At 42.5% G+C, this 22999-nt stretch overlaps 3 protein-coding genes across 3 annotated transcripts in view; 2 read left to right on the forward strand and 1 right to left on the reverse strand.

Moving 5' to 3' along the window:
- The window catches only part of anos1b (anosmin 1b), a 79038-nt gene extending 69733 nt beyond the window's left edge, over positions 1-9305 (forward strand). Inside the window, exons 9-14 of the mRNA XM_056239989.1 lie at positions 692-851; positions 1510-1600; positions 2445-2613; positions 3416-3633; positions 3882-4023; positions 8313-9305. Coding sequence (XP_056095964.1) covers positions 692-851; positions 1510-1600; positions 2445-2613; positions 3416-3633; positions 3882-4022 — 779 coding nt within the window. The 3' untranslated portion in view covers position 4023; positions 8313-9305. The remainder of the gene's footprint in view (positions 1-691; positions 852-1509; positions 1601-2444; positions 2614-3415; positions 3634-3881; positions 4024-8312) is intronic.
- A 570-nt stretch (positions 9306-9875) lies between these two features.
- Positions 9876-17102, forward strand: senp5 (SUMO specific peptidase 5). Its single transcript, XM_056240003.1, has 10 exons — positions 9876-10027; positions 10952-11688; positions 11766-11871; positions 12767-12914; positions 13002-13049; positions 13902-13979; positions 14231-14368; positions 14438-14521; positions 14621-14671; positions 16568-17102. Exons 2-10 carry the CDS (start codon positions 11064-11066, stop codon positions 16706-16708), a joined length of 1419 nt encoding a protein of 472 aa, XP_056095978.1. The 5' UTR covers positions 9876-10027; positions 10952-11063; the 3' UTR covers positions 16709-17102.
- A 1780-nt stretch (positions 17103-18882) lies between these two features.
- On the reverse strand, positions 18883-22931 carry ncbp2 (nuclear cap binding protein subunit 2). Its single transcript, XM_056240001.1, has 4 exons — positions 22760-22931; positions 21714-21895; positions 19441-19579; positions 18883-18977 (listed from the first exon to the last, which is right to left on the reverse strand). The coding sequence occupies exons 1-4, from the start codon at positions 22832-22834 to the stop codon at positions 18906-18908; spliced, it is 468 nt and encodes a 155-aa protein (XP_056095976.1). The 5' UTR covers positions 22835-22931; the 3' UTR covers positions 18883-18905.
- Positions 22932-22999: the final 68 nt, after the last annotated feature.

Raw genomic sequence — 22999 nt, forward strand, 5'->3', positions numbered from 1 at the left:
GAGCAATGCCATCCACATTGATTTTATAGCTGTATTCTGTGCAACAATTGTTTTCATTTGTCTGTTTATTTTATGAAAAACATCTGTGACAAAGTTGATACTTGAATGAAACTTAATTATGAGACCTTCATTACATCTCCTGAGCTATGAAAGCAACCTCTGAAGTGAAGATCAAATTTGATTCATTTCTACATTGAATTGGCTTAAAAGTGAATGTTTACGCCCATGTTCACATGACATCATACACCTCAGCGAATTGTGGTTGTAAATGTTTGCCTTTGAGTTTTCAAGTTGGAAGTCACACTTCAAGTTCCAGTCTTGTCCAGTCTATCTTTTTCAAGTGGGATGAAATGCAACAATGCTGTTTCATTTAACATTTGCTTTAAGATGTATTTGAAGGATCATTCTGTGTTGTTTTCAGCATAGTTTGATGTTATGCTGTTGATTACCAAAGCCAATTATTGAATTTACACATTTATAGTAGGAAGTCTATAGGGCAAGTTAAAAGGATTTCTGTCAGGACCACTATCGTCAAATACGATTGACAATTAGCATACAGTTTGGATTGGCGGTATGGTTGAAGAACGCGCATCCATGAAGCCTAGCAGCAATACCCCCCCTCAGGGTAATGTGTTCATTCAAACAATAAAGACTATTGTCAGATGTAAATGAATCTCCGGTCTCATTCTAGCATCCTCCTATGGGAATGGCCATCTTTCAGGAGAGTTCTCCAATGAGCTTCCAGTATCCCAGTCCTCTCCCAGTGTCCTGAGGCTAGAAGCGGCCGCCCCTCATTATCACGAACACCAGCTGCAGGTCAAGGTCTTCTGGAAGAGCCGGATCCAAGGCAAGTGAGCTTCTTTCTATAGACCAAGGTAATGTGACTGAGGTCATTCAAAGTTTACTTCTCGGCAAAAACTGTCTCCCAACAAAAAACCCTCTCACATGACTTCACACCGGTCACACAAAGTGTATCTGTTTGTTGACAATCCATCGAATCCATGTGTGTCCTTAAACAAGTCACTGCCAAAGCAACAGCATGACTGATGATTTATGGAAGAACGTTACCAAAGAAAAATATTATCTATCCTGCATAAAAAGACAATCTCGCAGGGATGTCCTCTCTAGACTCTTTCCAACAGATTATTCACAATCTGCTTAGTAACTGTGCTCCAAAAATACACATTTGGCGACGACGGCCTTCAAAGGCAAGATTCCAGTCAGACCACGAGCGCCCATAAATACGGGGTGCTGATTTACTGTTATCTCCTGGAAAGAGAGGCATGAAGAGTGATTTAATAATGCCGGTACGAGTGTGAAATCAAAAACAGATGAAGGGGGATGGCGACCTGACGCGGGTTGGGAGAAAGATGTCATGTTGCTTGCGTACGGAAACAGGAAGCCGGGAGCAAAATGCAGATGATCCCTGAAAATATGTGGAGGAGGCAGAACCTCAGAAATGGAAAAACGTAATCTACAACATTCGGTCTTGTTTACTTTTGCAGAAAGCCAGAAGGATTCCAGTTCATATGTTCTGAGATGGTATCCTGAGGTTTGCGCCAATAACGTGACGAAAGGCGAGAAAACAGCCACAGTTCAGGTGTGTCTCATCGAGTGTCTCCCACTTTCTTTTCCAAGAAGTCATTTTCTTCTTATTTTTTAAGTTCAAGTAAAATGTGGAAATTTCCTGTGTTAATGATTGGCTAACCGCTTTACATGTGAGCATCCAGTGGTGGACCAAGTTCTGAAATAATAACAACTATATTAACGTCCACACCAGCGCACTGGTCTGCCTCTTTAAATGCTTCAGCTCTTTAAAGCAGGACGGATTCTGATTGGCTTTCAATGTTTTTACCTTTCAACAGCGGAAAAAAGGTTGGCTTCATGGTGGTTTTTTATGGCGAGTGGCTTGATACCCTAAAAATGTCAAATTGTGCCTTTTATGTTCCACAGATAAAAAGGTTTTTGAAGGTGAATAAAAGATGTTGATTTTGTGGTGAACAATCCCTCTAATGCCTCAGAACCGTTATATCTTCTTACATATCCGATACACTAATACTAAAAGATGATGTCACTATCAAACCTTGGCGTGAACCTTGAATCTATTATTACTGCGTCTTGTTCGTACATCTGATTTCTTTGTTCCCTGAAGTTAATGCAGCCGAATAGTGTAACAGATAATGGCACGACTGCCCAAGAGCGCTGTATTTCCACACATGATCTGTCATCACTGGCACTGGACACAATAGAAATGTGTGACCGTGGCTTAGTGGGATATCATTATGATACGGATGGGTGAACCAGTTATCTGATTCATTTTAGTGGAGCAGGATGCAGTTACTTAAATGTGTTTTTCATTTACTTTTTCATTTCATTCTGAGGTCATTTCCACAGACAATATAATGTTATACTGAGTAATAACTGTGCTATTTTCTGCTCTTCAGGGAACACATTTTGTGATTACTGGCCTGTTTTTTGCCTGTAAGTACCGTGTGGCAGTGAAGCCCATTACTGAACAAGAGCAGAGGTCAGAGGTCATGACCTCTGTTACCACCCCTCTTTGCTTATCGCTGATGGGCAGACGGAAAAAACTGACTGCCTGTGCCAGAGATGGTAAGATGATATCGAGCGCAAGAGCGTTCAAAGAGATTTATTGTTATCTGTATCAAAAACAACACCAAATTAGTTGGGTGAATCTCACGTAAATATGTCACTCTCACATTTCACCCTAAAAACAAACGAAAAAAAAAAAACCCTGCGTAAAGAAATGAAGCCTGCTTTTAAGACCATTAGGGTTGGTTTACATTGTGGCATTATTTTCACAATTGTTAAGCCTAGTTTTCATTAATGCAATGCAAAATGAATAAATAAATAAGTCTCACTCTCATTACTGTAATGTTTCTGGATTTCTGGATTCATCCAATCGTCCGATGACAAGGAATCAGAGGAAATTTTTGTTTCTAGCCCATATGGTTCAAAAGGTAGTAGCATAAACATGAGTGCAAATTTTGACCGTTGGTGGCGCTAGAGGGTTTGAGTTAGAGACTCCAAATTTGCTCTAGAAAATGTTGAGACTGTCTTCCATCTGTGTGCCAAATTTCATAACTTTCCTGCAAGCGGTTCTATGGGCAGCCATAGACTTCATGAGCGGAAGAAGATTTAGAGCAACACTAACGGATACCATATCAAATTATATAATAAAATAGTATACAATTACCATAATATCAGGCTAAAATAATCCTTTATATTCCATAAAAATGATCCTCAAAATAGCTTTGATTTATTTATTTTTGTCTTTGATTTTGTAGTGAAATGTAAGTGAGGCAGCCTTTCTGAGGTTCACCCAGGATTTTGCAAATGTTGTGACAGAATAGATATCCTCTATCATTCATTCCAGTGCAATCTCTTCTCCTAGAGCGCCATCCTCAGTTTAAAAAAGCCCTGCAGCGTCCTGAGAAGCTCTCAGCTTTGTTCCAGCCGGTGAATGGCTCTGTGCAGGCAGTTTTCAGCTGGCAGGTGTCGCCAGAGAGCGCAGGCCAGACGCCCATCACTGGATTCCAGTTCTCCTGGGTCAAAGTGTCCAGCAGCAGCACTAATGGCACACTGATCTCCCAAACACACATCCTGCCTCCGGTGAGTCACTTTGCTGATTGGTAAGAACTAATAAAAACAAAATACAGCAAGATGTATGATTCTAAGCAGAGGACAAAATAGATTCTGACTGCTTTATCGACCATTTGGTGGATTTTTAAAAAATGTTAAACTACTTTCTCATTATTGTAATGGCAATTTAAATGCTGATAGTCAGGTTGAAATGGAAAATGCTGTCAATAGATCTTACGCTTTATTGCACATTGCTCTGTGAATGTTTTGTTCTTCAGGATCAGCTGTCGCTCACTGTAGACGCGCTCCAGCCAGAGAGTGTGTACAGAGTTGAGGTGCAGGTTCAGTCTGAAGCAGGACGTGGACCGTCAGTGGCCAAAACCCTCCACACTCCTCATGTGAATGGCACACTCCTCTGAGGTACACGCTACGAATGTACTCAAAATGCATTACAAATGCTTTTCATACAGACAATGACATGAATATACCTTTTCTACAATAAACATGTTTTCAGTTTATGTTTCTATAATTTATTCTGATGACCATGTCAAGTTGCTGTAACCGCCCTGCAACACTAGTGGCACCTAGTGGAATTACAAAATTTTCAAAAAACCTTGCAAATGCACCTTTCGCATCCCTCCCCAACATCACACATACAGCTCTTACAGGTGCTTGTAAAGGCATGTCTCAACAGGTAGACGTAGGCTGCTTTCAATTAAAAAAGTCCAACGTTTTAGGAATACTTTTAGCTTCGTTGCTGTGTGTCATGACTCATGAGTAAGTAAATGAGTAGCCAACATTCTGCCTAGAACAAATGTATGCATCTCGCTTATAATAAACCCATCTATCTGCACCAGATGCATTTTTGACATGACGTGGTGCATGATGACGCTGTATGGTATCCATTGTAGCGCTTTGTTTGCTTTGATGTGTTCATGACCTGTTCAATCTTTGAAGGTCTAAATGCAGTGAAATTTGCCTTTCATCCCTGTAACCAAAGCTGAATGCCTTTTCCCATTTAACAAAAAGGTCATAGTTCCAAAGCAGCTAAATACCCTCAGCCACACCCCAAACTCTCAGTCTGCTACAGTAGCCACACCTACAACTCTCAGCCTGCTACAGTAGCCACACCCACAACTCTCAGTCTGCTACAGTAGCCACTCCCCAAACTCTCAGTCTGCTACAGTAGCCACACCTACAACTCTCAGCCTGCTACAGTAGCCACACCCACAACTCTCAGTCTGCTACAGTAGCCACTCCCCAAACTCTCAGTCTGCTACAGTAGCCACTCCCCAAACTCTCAGTCTGCTACAGTAGCCACACCCTTATATCTCAGCCTGCTACAGTAGCCACACCCACAACTCTCAGCCTGCTACAGTAGCCACTCCCTTATATCTCAGCCTGCTACAGTAGCCACACCCACAACTCTCAGCCTGCTACAGTAGCCACTCCCCAACTCTCAGCCTGCTACAGTAGCCACACCCTTATATCTCAGCCTGCTACAGTAGCCACACCCACAACTCTCAGCCTGCTACAGTAGCCACACCCACAACTCTCAGCCTGCTACAGTAGCCACACCCTTATATCTCAGCCTGCTACAGTAGCCACACCCACAACTCTCAGCCTGCTACAGTAGCCACTCCCCAAAATCTCAGTCCGCTACAGTAGCCACACCCTTATATCTCAGCCTGCTACAGTAGCCACACCCACAACTCTCAGCCTGCTACAGTAGCCACTCCCCAAACTCTCAGCCTGCTACAGTAGCCACACCCACAACTCTCAGCCTGCTACAGTAGCCACACCCCAAACTCTCAGTCTGCTACAGTAGCCACACCCTTATATCTCAGCCTGCTACAGTAGCCACACCCACAACTCTCAGTCTGCTACAGTAGCCACTCCCCAAACTCTCAGCCTGCTACAGTAGCCACACCCACAACTCTCAGCCTGCTACAGTAGCCACTCCCCAAACTCTCAGTCTGCTACAGTAGCCACTCCCCAAACTCTCAGCCTGCTACAGTAGCCACACCCACAACTCTCAGCCTGCTACAGTAGCCACTCCCCAAACTCTCAGCCTGCTACAGTAGCCACACCCCAAACTCTCAGTCTGCTACAGTAGCCACACCCCAAACTCTCAGCCTGCTACAGTAGCCACACCCTTATATCTCAGCCTGCTACAGTAGCCACACCCACAACTCTCAGTCTGCTACAGTAGCCACTCCCCAAACTCTCAGCCTGCTACAGTAGCCACACCCACAACTCTCAGCCTGCTACAGTAGCCACACCCACAACTCTCAGCCTGCTACAGTAGCCACACCCACAACTCTCAGCCTGCTACAGTAGCCACACCCTTATATCTCAGCCTGCTACAGTAGCCACACCCCAAACTCTCAGCCTGCTACAGTAGCCACACCCTTATATCTCAGCCTGCTACAGTAGCCACACCCACAACTCTCAGCCTGCTACAGTAGCCACTCCCCAAAATCTCAGTCCGCTACAGTAGCCACACCCTTATATCTCAGCCTGCTACAGTAGCCACACCCACAACTCTCAGCCTGCTACAGTAGCCACTCCCCAAACTCTCAGCCTGCTACAGTAGCCACACCCACAACTCTCAGTCTGCTACAGTAGCCACTCCCCAAACTCTCAGCCTGCTACAGTAGCCACACCCACAACTCTCAGCCTGCTACAGTAGCCACACCCCAAACTCTCAGCCTGCTACAGTAGCCACACCCACAACTCTCAGTCTGCTACAGTAGCCACACCCCAAACTCTCAGTCTGCTACAGTAGCCACTCCCCAAACTCTCAGCCTGCTACAGTAGCCACACCTACAACTCTCAGCCTGCTACAGTAGCCACTCCCCAAACTCTCAGCCTGCTACAGTAGCCACACCCCAAACTCTCAATCTGCTACAGTAGCCACACCCACAACTCTCAGTCTGCTACAGTAGCCACACCCACAACTCTCAGTCTGCTACAGTAGCCACACCCACAACTCTCAGTCTGCTACAGTAGCCACACCCATAACTCTCAGTCTGCTACAGTAGCCACACCCCAAACTCTCAGTCTGCTGCAGTAGCCACTCCCCAAACTCTCAGCCTGCTACAGTAGCCACACCTACAACTCTCAGCCTGCTACAGTAGCCACACCCCAAACTCTCAGTCTGCTACAGTAGCCACTCCCCAAACTCTCAGCCTGCTACAGTAGCCACACCCCAAAGTCTCAGCCTGCTACAGTAGCCACACCCACAACTCTCAGTGTGCTACAGTAGCCACTCCCCAAACTCTCAGCCTGCTACAGTAGCCACACCCACAACTCTCAGCCTAGTCTGCTACAGTAGCCACGCCCTTATATCTCAGCCTGCTACAGTAGCCACACCCCAAACTCTCTATTTGAGCTGAAAGAGATTGACAGATTTGACCAGATGCTCTCAATGCTTTAAAGGTGCTGTATGTATTTTTTTCACTCTACTAAAGCATAATAAATACCGTAGTATGTTTGCATAAATTTAGGAACGAGCGCAATTGACAATGAAAGCCGAGGAGACTGTAAGTTGATGAGCTGATTTATCCGCGTTTTAATATGCTCTCGTTCATAGAGATTTTTAGATGGATACCGAGGCTTTTTAGGTTGTGTGGAATCTGCAATCTGTGACCCAGTTTGTGGTGTAAAGCGTGGGATGCAGTGGTGTAAAGCGTGGGATGCAGTGGTGTAAAGCGTGGGATGCAGTGGTGTAAAGCGTGGGATGCAGTGGTGTAAAGCGTGGGATGCAGTGGTGTAAAGCGTGGGATGCAGTGGTGTAAAGCGTGGGATGCAGTGGTGTAAAGCGTGGGATGCAGTGGTGTAAAGCGTGGGATGCAGTGGTGTAAAGCGTGGGATGCAGTGGGGTAAAGCGTGGGATGCAGTGGTGTAAAGCGTGGGGTGCAGTGGGGTAAAGCGTGGGATGCAGTGGTGTAAAGCGTGGGGTGCAGTGGTGTAAAGCGTGGGATGCAGTGGTGTAAAGCGTGGGATGCAGTGGTGTAAAGCGTGGGATGCAGTGGTGTAAAGCGTGGGATGCAGTGGTGTAAAGCGTGGGATGCAGTGGTGTAAAGCGTGGGATGCAGTGGTGTAAAGTGTGGGTTTGGTGGTTGCCAGGAGAACTTGCCTGACTGCACTGTGCCAAGTGTAAAGTTTGGTGGAGGGGGGATTATGGTGTGGGGTTGTTTTTCATGGGTTGGGCTTGGCCCCTTAGTTCCATGTATTCAAGGTGCAAGGAAAATATGTTATTACTATTTTTAAATGAGATCAAATGTTTTCAAAAACAATTAAAATGACTATGAATTTTGACTTTATCTCATAATATCTCTCATTATGCTCATTTTTGCTTTTACCTTACGATTTTGACTTTGTGTCATAATTTTCTCCTTTCTCATAGTTTGACGTATTATATTATAATTTTGACTTTTTATCTCATAAATATGACTGTCGTAATTTTGACTTTTTATATCATAAAAATGACTTAAAATTGGCTCAAATACTTTCAAGCTCTAAAACGGGCAAAAATATGAATTAGTCTGTATATCTTTCAATAATATGGATCATACAAAAGCTTTTATTGAGAAACAGAAACAAATTCCAGTCAGTATTCACAGAAACACACGCTCTGCTCTGAAAAGCAGCTCACTACAGCAATGGCTAATAATATAAACTGTTTTTTGTTTCGTTTTTTACAGATGGAGAAAAAGACGTGAGGAATCAAGCTACTCGTAAATGAAGTGCTTGTGATGCTCCTCATTTGGACACATGCATCTGCTCAATGACTCGATGTAAAAGCACACAGACACCATGTGATGAGCCTCCAGAAGCTCCCGGCCGTGACACCACACAGCAGACCAGCCTGCTTACTGGAGTCAGTGTTCAGATCAGTGCACTGGAACATGTGAATGTTGAGGAACCAAATCACGCTTCTGTTATGTACAAATGTGTAGCACTGATGTAGTTAGTATGTAGTTGCATATAGTTGTGTGTCATATTATTTTATTGACAAATATGTGTTTCATACAGAAGTTTATTGTGCTTATACCCAACGGGCCTCATTCATGAAACTCAAGCGGTTTGATTTTCTGTCTAAAGCTTGCGAAGCCATTCTTAGCTAAGCTGGCATTGCTACCTTTTTATTCATTTAGAAGACACTTTATATATAGCATTGTTTCTTTCCTGAGAATCAAACCCTATGACCTGCAAAGTTCATTTTACGAAGTTTACACAGAAATGAATTCTGTTCGTGTTTCATGAATAATGCCTAACATCAATATTTGTACATGTAATATAGGCTATACATTTTCAACACAACATCAGCGTGGGATTCGTCTCAGATTTAAACTTTTGAACAGGGCCATTTCTGAACAACAGCACGTCTGATTTTATTTATTGTGAATGTAATTCATTAATCTCAAGCAGAACAGTGTATATACTAAACTTTCTATGGCAAATAGTGAGAAATGTCAGTGCCTTATACTGTATCAGTTATATCAGGCTCGATCAGATTGATTTGCAGCATACGTCCATCGGCATATAGAAACTGCTGCATAGATCATGTGTTCAGACATAAAATGCATTTGAAAGTTGTATCTTTGTACGATATAGCATACTGTTTTTGTAAATATAGAATTTTTTTTGTATTATCTATGGTTCGTTGTCGTTACTAATAAACTAGGCTAAATGAAGCTCCACACTTTTCATTTATAAATATTTGTGTCCATCATGAGAATGTGAGCTGAACATCAACATGAATGTATACAGTATAGTTGAAACATCTTCTCTATTATGCTGAATACCCAAACGCTTTCAGGAACAATAACAAATATAGGCCGCCCTCGTGAGAAGAGAAGAGAAGAGAAGAGAAGAGAAGAGAAGGAAAAATTCCTGAAGAATTCCGTTAAAAAAAAGCTATTGTCATTTTTTATTTAATGGTGAGGTTAAGGGCAGCAGCAGCACAAATATAATCACTGCTCACTGCTTTATTGTCACACTGATATGAGGACAATTTAGGCTACATTTCTGAATTTGTTTAAAACCATACATTTAAAACATTTACTTTTGAAGAATTAGATTCAAAATATCCAAGAATAGCACTTTAATGTAGGCCTATTACAAAGGTATTAATAGACATGTTGATGTTGTTCATAGTTGTGATTTTTCTCATAACTAAAACACTTTCTATGTGACGCGAGATATTGAAAAGAACAGCGTTCAGTGTCTCCTTCCCACCAGATGTCGCTAAAACCCGTCGTGTGACGTCATCGACGTGCGCCGCGATCGGTCTGCGACCATAACAACGCCTGATAACCCTCACTTTTATCGATATCAATGATAGAGGAATATTGATCGGAATTCATTCGCACAGCCTTACAGGTCCTGCACACCTCATCCTCGAGACGGACACACGGTGAGACTGTAAAACACAGATGTCTGTGAGCGAGGCTTTCACGAGATAGACCTGCTGGTTTAGCTGGACTGATGAATAAATGATCTGCTCTGAATCATTGATTATCATCATCTCAGATTATTAATGCCTTTAACCTCGATGATGGCGTTATTCCTCATGACTTGTATGCATTCGCATTTTTATTAAGTTTCGATCAGAACATTCAAATCATATTTTTCTCATATTATTGTAAATGATTGTGTTATTGTCTGCGGTCCGTTGAGTTGTCTGACATGTGCATCGGGATTCTTTGAAGTACCTTGGATCATCATATAAATACCATGGTACACGATTATAATAATTATTCATAGCATATATCATTGTGTATAGCAAACTCACGAAGTATTACCATATGAAAGCATCACTAAACTGTGTTTTTTGAACATGTACCATGGTAATACCATATCAATACAATGTTAGATGAATATGGTGATCATTCTGTATGACATATAGCCTCCATGCGATTACCATTAACTCAACAAATATATATATATATGATATTTCTTCATCAGAAAAGATGCAGACAGTTGCACTGAGCAGTGAAATTGACAGGCAAATGCGATTCAAAATCGACTTTTTCCAAACAATAAAACAAACATACGCTCCATGAAAATCCTTGCAGAAATAAGCCATCGAAATGATTTTTCTATGACAAATAGACAGACGTAGGCTACACAATAAGAAACATTTAAATTGCATATTAAATTCCTGTTCACTTGGTTTGTGACTGGTGTGTGAATGGCCTGTACATTTAATGGGACTGTAAGCCACACAATATTTGTTATGCTTTGAAAAATACTCATGTTATAGCTACACTTTTCATAAGATTGATCTCCAATCACTAAGATTGTTTTACTCTTTCTTCCTTTCAAACTTCCCAATTAGAAAAGTACATCCAAACTGCCCAGACTTCCAGTCCCAGGACCCAAACTCCCGATGGTGGCATCGTGCTGAAGAGCGTGGAGAGGATCCCGGGAGGAATGGGGTAGAGTTTGCCATGAGGGTCCCGGCACCGAACCGCTCCGATCGGGCAGAATCCGGCTCCGGGGAGATGCCTGAAAATGGCCGCTCCAGGAGGAAACGTGTGCCGAAGACGTGCGACTGCTGCGGTCCCAACGGGAAGCCTCACGCGCCCGGACACGAGCAGGTCTCCAAGAAACGCGGACGCAAGAAGAAGGACGTGGTGAGCCAAGAAGAGGTGGCGGCGGAGGAGGTGGTGAGCACGTCAGGGGTCGTGACGTTAGACCCGGTGGATGCCGGCACTGTGTCTGAGATGGAGGAGGCTCCGTCTCCCAGAGGACAGCCAGACTTCTCCCAAACGGAGAGAGCGAGTGAAAGCACGCTCGTGGTGAATGGCTCGGAGAACAGTGATCATACGCATCCCAGCGACACCACAGAGCTGAGCGCTTCTCAAACACTGAAGAAACCCTGGGATTCTTCCCTGAGCAGCGCAGAGCCGGATGCGATGGAGACCGAGCCGTCGAGCTGGAGCGCTCATGTGAAGCAGGCGTCCTGGGACCACCACTACTGCAGACCCCCCGGCGGCACGGGCGGGACGGGCCCGGCGCCGGCACCGCCTCCGGCAGAGTTCACCACCGAGGGCATCATCGACTGCATTCACGGTAGAGTTCGGAGACTCCCACACGTCTGCTGATCTGGTGCCGTTTCTCTTACTGAACGTGCTTTCTTTCCCTCCCAGAATTCCTCGAGCAGTTCTATGGGAAATACGCCAGCTTCGCCCCGTTGAGTGATGCCGATGTCCTCGATCACCTGAACAAGATCTTTCGGTCGGATCTCAGCGACAGGCGAGTTCGAGAGCCCCGCGTGGACATGTCCCTGCTCACGCCTGGCTCTAGTGCAATTCATGTGATATGACCTCAGGAGGTCAAACTAAGTGTAATAATTCACATGCATTTGGTTTGCACTTCTTCCCAAATGCCTGTTACCGAAATTTGGGAACTTTATTGTGCCATAATCCCTACACTACTTCAGTTTGGGGTCAGTAGGTTAAAAAAATCATTTTCAGCAAGAATGCATTTAATTGATCAACCAATCAAAAGTGACAGTGAAGACTTTCTACTTATTCAAAGTATCTTGAAATTAGTCAGTACAACTGTTTTCAACATTGATAATAATCATAAATGTTTCTTGATCATCAAATCATCATATTAGAGTGATTTCTGAAGGATCATGTGACACTGAAGACTGGAGAAATCCAGCTTTGATCTCAGGAATAAATTACACTTTACTATATATTCACATAGAAAACAGTTCTTTAAGATTAATAATAATTCGCTGTATTTTTGATCAAATAAATGCAGCCTTGAAGAGCTTAATAGAAAAAGAAAGAGAAAAATTCTTACAGACGTCAAACTTTTAAATGGTAGTATTTATTTTTCCAATGAATGCAAGAAAAGAAATTCACATAACTTTGGTTCATTATTATTTTTATATGTTTGAGCTAGACGAATGCCGTCAATGATTTGGGGAAAGTGTGATTTACTGTGTTTAAATCCAGATGCCTCTCATGCACTGTTAGTTTCGTGTCAGATTATATTAGATATGTTAGATAAACTATAGTTTTTGCGTTTGAAAGAACATGAGTGTGTGGCTCCATGATTGCTCAGATGTAGTTGACCAGCAGGCTGTTCCCCGTCCGAGGGTTTAGGCTTCTCTTCACGTGTGTGTGTGTTCCTCCAGGATGAAGCTGATCACAGCAGAAGTGTCCAAGTACAGGGCTGGGCTGGCTTGTGCTCCTATGCAGTTCTTCCAAGTGACCTACAACAAGCACACTTTGACCTTAGATGACCTTTCAACACTCGATGACCAAAACTGGGTCAATGATCAGGTAGGCTTTTAAATCTGTGTTTATGAGAAGTCTAAACATGCATGTGCACATCTCCTGGACTGGGATTTGTTATGTGTGTTGTTGCAGGTGATTAACATGTATGGAGAGTTGATCATGGAAGCTACAAACCATAAGGTAAAAGCATTCATTCGTTTCTCCAGAGCACTAATGCAGTTAATGTGTTATCCTATCACAATACATTTCATTTCATACAGTAACTAAAACGTTTAGATTGGAGATTAATAGCAACACCAACAGGACAACTAATATTTTCTGTTAGTTTAAGCAGAAAGTAATAAAAGTAAATCAAACTTTTAACATTTTAATAATAGTCATAGGCTATAAAAGTGTGTGTGGTGTGTGTTTACTGATGTGTCGTCGGCTCGACAATATAATCATATATAATATCGCAGTATTTTTAAGCCGATTATCAATATAATATTTCTTACGGTCACACATTTCAGACAGTGTGTTATGATTGAGTCATTGAATCATTTACTCGTCCGATTCATTCAAAAACACACATTTGTTCAGGAATAAAACACCTTTAGTGTGTTGCTCTGAGATGTACAATGTTTTTTTCCATTGTCGGAGCCAAAATAGCTAAATTAGCTGACAATATGGAGTCCAGAATGTACATTACTCAACATTAACTGAGAGTGTGACTTAAAGTGCATTTAGTCTAGTTAGCGATATTCGGGCGATTTGGCTGGCAGAAATGATGTGTGTAGTGTAGGGGTGTAAGAAGCACACACTGTCAGCTTTCCTGATCAGTGCGGCGGATTCACACGACCAACACTAACACAGGGGCGGCTTCTAGAGGCGAGACAGTGATGCCAACAGAAAACTAAACGGAATAATAATGATGGCTTCTGGCTTTCAGTCTGTTTAAAAACCAAACCTTTTGAAATTGCACTCTAATGTTGCAAATGAATCCCCATAATTCCCCTCAACATGAACGGCCATTGTTTATCTGTCCTTTTCTAGGTTCATTTCTTCAACAGTTTTTTTTACCGGCAGTTTGTAGCAAAAGGTTATGAAGGCGTGAGGCGGTGGACCAAAAAGGTAAATGTCACCGCTTGCAGAAACATCACATGATAGAATCTGAACACAAATGTTTTTGTTTAGTGCTCGATATCGAGTCTCTACATTTCCTACAAGTCAAATGATTGCTCTTTTTTCAACAAATGGAAAGGGAACGGCATCGGAGGCTGTGGACTTCCCTTGCAGGGACACACACGTCTCAGCTTTATGCCACTGCTCCTGCACACGAGGCGATGGAGAGTGTGTGATGTCTTCTGTCTTAATGTCCTCAGGTTGATCTGTTTTCTAAGACTCTGATTCTGATTCCTCTTCACCTGGAGATCCACTGGTCGCTCATCACCGTGGACGTCTCCAAGCAGAACATCAACTTCTACGACTCGCAGGGCATCCTCTTCAAGTTCGCTGTGGACGTGAGTGCGTTTGCAGTGTGATTTAGATAGGAGTCCTCGCATCGAGCTGACGTGCGACTCTTTCCACAGAACGTCCTGAAATACATCCTGGCAGAAGCCAAGGAGAAGAAGCAACTGGGCTTTCAGAAGGGCTGGAAGATGGTCGTCAACAAGGTCTGCAACGAGAGCTCAACTGAACCGTTTTCTGATGTTCTGGCGAGAGCTTTATCTCTGCTTGCTCTCCACATTCATCTTTGTTTGTTCTCTCCACAGACCATTCCACAGCAGAAGAACGACAACGACTGTGGGGTTTTTGTCTTGGAGGTAAATGTTTGCTACAGTAGAGCTGGGTGGGATGATGATATATTCAATTTAAGCTTATTCTGTCTCTGAGTCTACTCTGCTCTGATTGGTCAGATGACCCAGTCTGTTGTGATTGGTCTACTCTGCTCTGTCAGATGACCCAGTCTGTTGTCATTGGTCTACTCTGCTCTGATTGGTCAGATGACCCAGTCTGTTGTCATTGGTCTACTCTGCTCTGATTGGTCAGATGGCCCAGTCTGTTGTGATTGGTCTACTCTGCTCTGATTGGTCAGATGACCCAGTCTGTTGTCATTGGTCTACTCTGCTCTGATTGGTCAGATGACCCAGTCTGTTGTCATTGGTCTACTCTGCTCTGATTGGTCAGATGATCCAGTCTGTTGTCATTGGTCTACTCTGCTCTGATTGGTCAGATGGCCCAGTCTGTTGTCATTGGTCTACTCTGCTCTGATTGGTCAGATGATCCAGTCTGTTGTCATTAGTCTACTCTGCTCTGATTGGTCAGATGACCCAGTCTGTTGTGATTGGTCTACTCTGCTCGGATTGGTCAGATGACCCAGTCTGTTGTAATTGGTCTACTCTGCTCTGATTGGTCAGATGACCCAGTCTGTTGTGATTGGTCTACTCTGCTCTGATTGGTCAGATGGCCCACTCTGCTCTGATTGGTCAGATGACCCAGTCTGTTGTCATTGGTCTACTCTGCTCTGATTGGTCAGATGATCCAGTCTGTTGTCATTGGTCTACTCTGCTCTGATTGGTCAGATGGCCCAGTCTGTTGTCATTGGTCTACTCTGCTCTGATTGGTCAGATGATCCAGTCTGTTGTCATTGGTCTACTCTGCTCTGATTGGTCAGATGGCCCAGTCTGTTGTCATTGGTCTACTCTGCTCTGATTGGTCAGATGATCCAGTCTGTTGTGATTGGTCTACTCTGCTCTGATTGGTCAGATGACCCAGTCTGTTGTGATTGGTCTACTCTGCTCTGATTGGTCAGATGACCCAGTCTGTTGTGATTGGTCTACTCTGCTCTGATTGGTCAGATGGCCCACTCTGCTCTGATTGGTTACGTCCGTTACCATATCTGAATTTCAGCTCTGGATTGTCCTTAGCACTTGATATACAGTGATACGAACAGAAAAAATAATAACATTTTTAATGTATCAATCTCATCCTGTTGAAGTTCATGCAAAGTGGATTTGCATTTTGCAGTCTCAGCTACAACTACAGGGTTTGCAGGAGGCGTCGTTCGCGGGCAGCCAATCAAGACCACAGATGGGCGTTATGCAAATGTGTTGCACTGTTACACAGGTTCAGGAAGGGAGACTGTATTACTGACGACTCGTTTCAGTTCAGAATCACTTCTGTCTTTTAGGAGACAGTGTCTTTAACTATCTGCACTGTGATCTTTAAAACTTTGCAGAGCTTTTAAATTCACAAACAGCTCTATTACACACTGCATACAAGTAAATATAAAAAAAACATATATATACAAGGACACTTAAAACCAAAAAACAGCTGGTGTGACCCCTTGGTTGTGGACCCTTTTTAACTGTACGGTAGGGTCCACAACCCATGCAAGCTACAACAACAGTGGATTGCTATGTGGATGAGAGATTGGGCGAGGACGTTAGAAAATATCTGCATTTGTACTCCAGCCTAAAAGATGATAAAGATATGTACGTATATGGGTTATAACTGTAGACTAGGAGGGGCAGGGCGAGTTGTTGAGCGCCTGTGAATGCATACACGTCACCAGGAGTATACTTTAAGCTTAGAGTAGGGGGTTTTGTAAAGTATTTATTTTTATCTATTATGAAATTACTCAACATACCATGAGATTTTGGTTATGGTGCCTACCCCCAATCTATATGATCAAACTGAACCTCTTTTTGATCCTGCAGTACTGCAAGTGCCTGGCGTTCCTGAAGCCGCTGCTGTTCACTCAAGAGGACATGCCACGCGTCCGCAAGAGGATCTACAGAGAGCTCTGCGACTGCACACTGTCTGACTGCTCGAGCCCAGACAAACCCACACAGACCTGAAGACTCGGACTCGCGTCTGGATGAGGAACGGCACGCAGGAACTGGCTTCAGTGCAAGACAAACACATCCAAAGCTCTGATCAGGCAAAGCTGGAGATTCCCAATATATGAGCCTGCCGAAACACCGGAGAGGCTTGCTGGACTTCTTTCGGGTTGCGTTTACCTCTTCGCTTGACATCGGCAGTGCAGACATGCCTTTACCCAGCGTCCTCAACCTCGAGTTCAACGGCGGCTGTGACCGCTTCTCAGAGAACAAGTGGATGTTCACGAACGAGAAAACCCTCCGCGATGGAGAAATCGTTAACTGGCAACCACAAAGATTCAAGACCTCACAAGCGTGTGGATATTATTATTTTTTACTTATTTTAAAACATCATTCATCCTTGCATCTTATAACACAGCCATGACACAGACTACGTGTTTCTATCAGGTTTCTTTTAGTTTTTTGCTTTGCAGCATGAAACTTGAAGGCCTTTCCTAGAGTATAAATGTCCCGCCGCTGTTGAGGTACAAGACGCTTTTATAAAGGCTCTTAATGAATGTACTGTTAAACATGAGAATTATACTTGTACAGTCAAGCTTGTAACTTGAAAGCAAATTTTGTTGCGATACCTGAAGTCCTGGACCAGATTTTGCTTTGTTAACATTTGATCAACTTCAAACTACGTTCCCCGATGTCCTGTGGTTTTAATGCAGAGCCTCAGGATCGGCTGCTTGCTGTACGCCACCGGCATTATTTGACCGTTCTGTTGCAAACTGCTGTTCTCTCACTTCTGAGCACTTTCCGTTGTTTTCTAAAATGTGTCAGCGGATCAAATGGTTTTGTAGCATGTAGATTTGTCATTAATTGAAGTCAGTTAAAGGTCATTTTTAAAATGAGCACAGAGTTTGTTGCAGTGAAAGCTGCAGGTTTCTGCCTTTTATTTATATACTCTTCTTTTTCTTAATCGTGAAGAAATCATCTGAGACGGATAAAGCAAACGCTGATCTCCAGACCGCCACATCATCATCATCATCAGTTCTGTGTGAGGAGCCTTTTCTACCTTGATGCAGTTTGGTACAAAAATGTCTGAATAGTAGCTTTATACTTTTGTCAGTGATCCCATCATTCAAGAGCGATACTGTAATTTTAGTTACTTGAAATCTACCAACAAATCATAACCTCAGACGGAGTTTCTGACTACTAGTTTCATCATTATTTAAAAATACATGTTTAATAACCAGTTCTGTGTCTGTTATTGTGTGTAAATATGGTCTGTGTAAATACGCTTTCAATTTTTGCAACCCTGTTACTAAAATTTTAATGGTTTTGAATCGTCCTTTTCAGTAATTAAATAGTTTTATATACAGCAGAACGGCTAATAGCTTAAAGATTTTGCTTACAAAATGGCAATTTTCAATTTATCCAGAATCATGCAGCTTAACACTAAATGTGTTTCAAATAAAGATCACGATTCCCCTATGATTCTGAACAGACAACCAAACAAAATAACCAGTAATTCACTAGCGGTTCTGACAGAACCTGGCCTTCACGAGTGCATTACTGGAGGAACCAGTGTTTCTGGAGGATCTGGAGCGATTCGAAGACAAACCGTGTGGTCTCCACCTTCTGCTGTGACGATACAGTCTTTATTCGAAGCGGCATGTTACTTTCAAAAGCTGATTTGATCGCTATCCTAGACATCAGTGTTTATATCTGAACTATAAACTTTCCTTCCAGAACTTCTGTGATCATATAAATCACTGTAAGACAGGAATAATGAAGCCGTTTCTGTTTAAAAGACAGAGGAATCATGTCATTTAGGAATAAGAATACGAACGCCTGTTTGAATCGTGCAGCTCGATAACACATTAATGACTGAGTGATGCCGAGTTGTGCAGTTATTACGGTCCAAAATGATGAATTTTAACATCAGTGCTGATTATTGCGGCACCAACACAATCTGGACGTTCACTGGTTTGTGTTCCAGTCGTGATGACCAGACTGGGAATCACGAGAGTTTGCATGACACTGGCTTCATCTAAACACAAGGCAAAGTTTATAAAAAAGCATTTATTTAAAAAACAAAAAAGAATAACTACAAATGCCAGACTAGATGAATTTCAGGCATGGACATTCATACAGCACTAAACTCTAATATGTACATCACACACACACATCCCAGCGCTGGCAGCCTCCGGTCGGGTCATGATCCTGTTCAGGCTTTCTGCACCAGCTTCCCATAACCCCCTCTGGCGGGGTCGTAGTCCTGCCTGTACTCATCCCGCACCTGCACACACACACACACACACACACACACACACACACACACACACACGGGCTGGTGACAGGAGCACTGAATAACACATGTACAGTGGAGCCCCACAGGGGGGCATAATACACGTTTAATTTGTGTTCAATTTAATAGAAAAATGACTGACACTGAAAGGCTTGAAAAAAGAGCAGAGTCCCGAACGGAAGCATGAAGTGGTGTCAGGACGTCTTTGCTAGAACACAAATCTAAAAGCCTACGGAGCGCCTGAAGGGCCATGAGGAGGGCTTTCCTTCTCTCACTAGTGTTTGCGTTCCCCGAGACTGCATTCGCTCGCACAGAACGCAAAAGCATAGAATTGTATGTTTTCCTCCCGTTTCATATTTTCCCTTTAGGGGCTCCATAGGAAACAATATTCCTGAAATATGAATGCGGTAGTTATTGTGATTATAGTGATGATTATATGTCCTGATGGCCGTACCTGGCCGCCGGACTTGCCCCGGCCGTACTGCCGGCCCTCTTTAAAGCCCGCGTCCCAGTCCGTGCGGATGATCCGGTCATCCAGCCTCGTGCCGTTCACAAACCTCATGGCGTTCTCCGCGTCGGCTCGCGTGTAATACCTTCACATCAGCAGTTAAAGGACTGACACGTCTCAGATCAAGATTTTGATATCAGTTAGATTACTGTGCTCTAATCTCCAACACTGATAAGAAAGCGCACCCATGTATTAAAAGGGGTCATGACATAAGACATCGCATTTTCTGTGAACTTTTGGCATATAAGAGGTCTCTGAACCATTAAAACATCCTGCAAGTTTCAGAGCTGAAAACATCTATCGTTATAGTTCTCTTTATAGTTATTGTTCTCAGTGTGAACAGGCCTTAAAGGGATACTCCACTTTTTTTGAAAATAGGCTTATTTTACAACTCCCCCAGAGTTAAACTGTTGAGTTTTACCGTTTTTGAATCCATTCAGCCGATCTCCGGTTCTGGCGGTACCACTTTTAGCATAGCTTAGCATACATCATTGAAGTGGACAAGACCATTAGCATTTCTCATTAAAAAATGACCAAAGAGTTTCGATATTTTTCCTATTTAAAACTTGACTCTTCTGTAGTTACATCGTGCACTAAGACCGACGGAAAATGTAAAGTTGCGATTTTCTAGGCTGATATGGCTAGGAACTATACTCTCATTCCTGCGTAATAATCAAGAAACTTCACTGCCGTACCATGAGTGCAGCAGGCGTAATGATATGACGCAGCGCCTGAAAATAGTCCCCAGCTCGGTAACTTCCAACGTGACCGGGACTAAGTGCCTGCGCCTGCTGCACTCATGGTACGGCAGTGAAGTTTCTTGATTATTACGCAGGAATGAGAGTATAGTTCCTAGCCATATCAGCCTAGAAAATCGCAACTTTACATTTTCTGTCGGTCTTAGTGACCCAAAAATGAAGATTGGCCCATGGTTTACCCTGAAGCCGTCCTAGGTGTATATGACTTTCTTCTTTCAGACGAATACAATCAGAGTTATATTGAAAAATGTCCTGGCTCTTCCAAGCGTTATAATGGCAGTGAATGGGCACTATTTTTTGCCGGAAGCTACTTATTTTAGGCAATAAAGTTTTAAATATGGATATTTTTCTTACACAAACACATTGCTTCGCTTCAGAAGGCCTTTATAAACCCCAGAATACCCCAGAGCCTGTGGACTGTGTGGAGCACTTTTATCATGGATAGATACACTTTTATCATGATAGATACACTTTTATCATGGATAGATGCACTTTTATCATGGATAGATGCACTTTTATCATGGATAGATGCACTTTTATCGTGGAGAGATGCACTTTTATCATGGATAGATGCACTTTTATCATGGATAGATGCACTTTTATCATGGATAGATGCACTTTTATCATGGATAGATGCACTTTTATCGTGGAGAGATGCACTTTTATCATGGATAGATGCACTTTTATCATGGACAGATGCACTTTTATCGTGGACAGATGCACTTTTATCATGGATAGATGCACTTTTATGATGGATAGATGCACTTTTATCATGGATAGATGCACTTTTATCATGGACAGATGCACTTTTATCATGGATAGATGCACTTTTATCATGGATAGATGCACTTTTATGATGGATAGATGCACTTTTATGATGGATAGATGCACTTTTATCATGGATAGATGCACTTTTATGATGGATAGATGCATTTTTTTTATGGATAGATGCACTTTTATGATGGATAGATGCACTTTTATCATGAATAGACGCACTTTTATCATGAATAGATGCACTTTTATCATGAATAGACGCACTTTTATCATGAATAGACGCACTTTTATGATGGATAGACGCACTTTTATCATGAATAGACGCACTTTTATGATGGATAGACGCACTTTTATCATGAATAGACGCACTTTTATGATGGATAGATGCACTTTTATCATGAATAGACGCACTTTTATGATGGATAGATGCACTTTTATCATGAATAGATGCACTTTTATGACTTCAGAAAATAGTGCCCATTCACTGCCATTATAAAGCTTGGAAGAGCCAGGACATTTTTTAATATAACTCTGATTGAATTCGTCTGAAAGAAGAAAGTCATATGCACCTAGGACGGCTTCAGGGTGAGTAAATCATGGGCTAATCTTCCTTTTTGGGTGAACTATCCCTTTAAGGCTCACATGTTATGACATTATGCCAGCGCTGGTTGTGAATGGAAAGGATACTCGACGAAACAGAAGCCACAGGCGGTCTTCTTGACCTTGTCGAGGCCGATGACGATCCTCTTGACGTCTCCACTCTTGGCGAAGAGCTCGTACACCTGCTCCTCTGTGGTGTAGAAGGACAGGTTCCCCACGTACAGCGTCGAGCTCTGCTTCAGCAGCTTCTCCTGCTCGTAGCGGTTACCCTGCGGTGAGAGAGGCGTTAAAGGATTAGAAAAATCCTGAAATGGTTTCCTCAAACTTAATTTCTTTTCCACTGAAGAAAGGAAGACATGAACATCTTGAATGGCATTGGGGCGAGTAAATTATCAGGACATTTTCATTTTGAGGTGAACTAATGCTTTAATATGAGCGAGCACAGACACACAGCTCTGCTTCACAGCTTCGGGACACTCTAATGCCCTTTCAGTGAGGACATCAATACTGTTACACAGCGAGGACACTCTAAATTGATCAAAAATGACAGTAAATACTTGATTCTACAAAATATTTATGTTTCTGATAAATGTTGTTTATATTAAAAAAATCCCAGAAAAAGACACTATAGCAATTTACAAAATGATTACGCCGCACAACTGTTTTCAACACCGATAATAATCAGAAAAGACTGGAGTAATGATGCTGAAATCCAGCTTTGATCACAGGAATACATTACACTTTACTATATATTCACATAGAAAACAGTTCACTTAAATTGTAACAATATTTCACAATATTACAGTTTTTGACTTTATCACAAAAAAAAAAAAAAACCTTTGGTGAGAAGAATATATATATGTCACGAGTAGTATTAGCTCAATAATAATAATAATTTTAAAAACCTTGTCTCTAACATACTGTTTTAACAGGGAACCGTATGTTTGAATGCATAATCAAATATTTTATTTATTTGAATAAAAATATAAATATTGATTTAGAGAAACAAGTACACTGAATCCAGCTGCACTGCTTCATTTGCACAACCACTGCGATTCTGCACAGTGTTGTATGTGTCCTTTTCAAAAGGAAAGAGTAATCCTCAAAAAATAGCATGCATGTATTACACTCACCTTAAAATGTTGGTCTCTGTACTGGCTTATATCCACATATGAGTCGCTGTAAAGAGCGTTTAATTTAATGGACATGTTGAAATGAATAAAATAAATTCAGAATCAGAGAAGCTGAATTTTTGTGTTTTTCGAATCAGCATGGACAAACCGGAAACCCGTTTCTTCTTCTTCTTCTTCTTTATGGTAGCAGTGGATCGCAGTGGAGGAATAACGCTTTACCGCCACCTGCTGGTAACAGTG

Source organism: Rhinichthys klamathensis, unplaced genomic scaffold (genome assembly GCF_029890125.1).
Source record: "Rhinichthys klamathensis goyatoka isolate OS25496 unplaced genomic scaffold, OSU_Roscu_1.1 h1tg000578l_1, whole genome shotgun sequence".
NCBI lineage: Eukaryota > Metazoa > Chordata > Actinopteri > Cypriniformes > Leuciscidae > Rhinichthys > Rhinichthys klamathensis.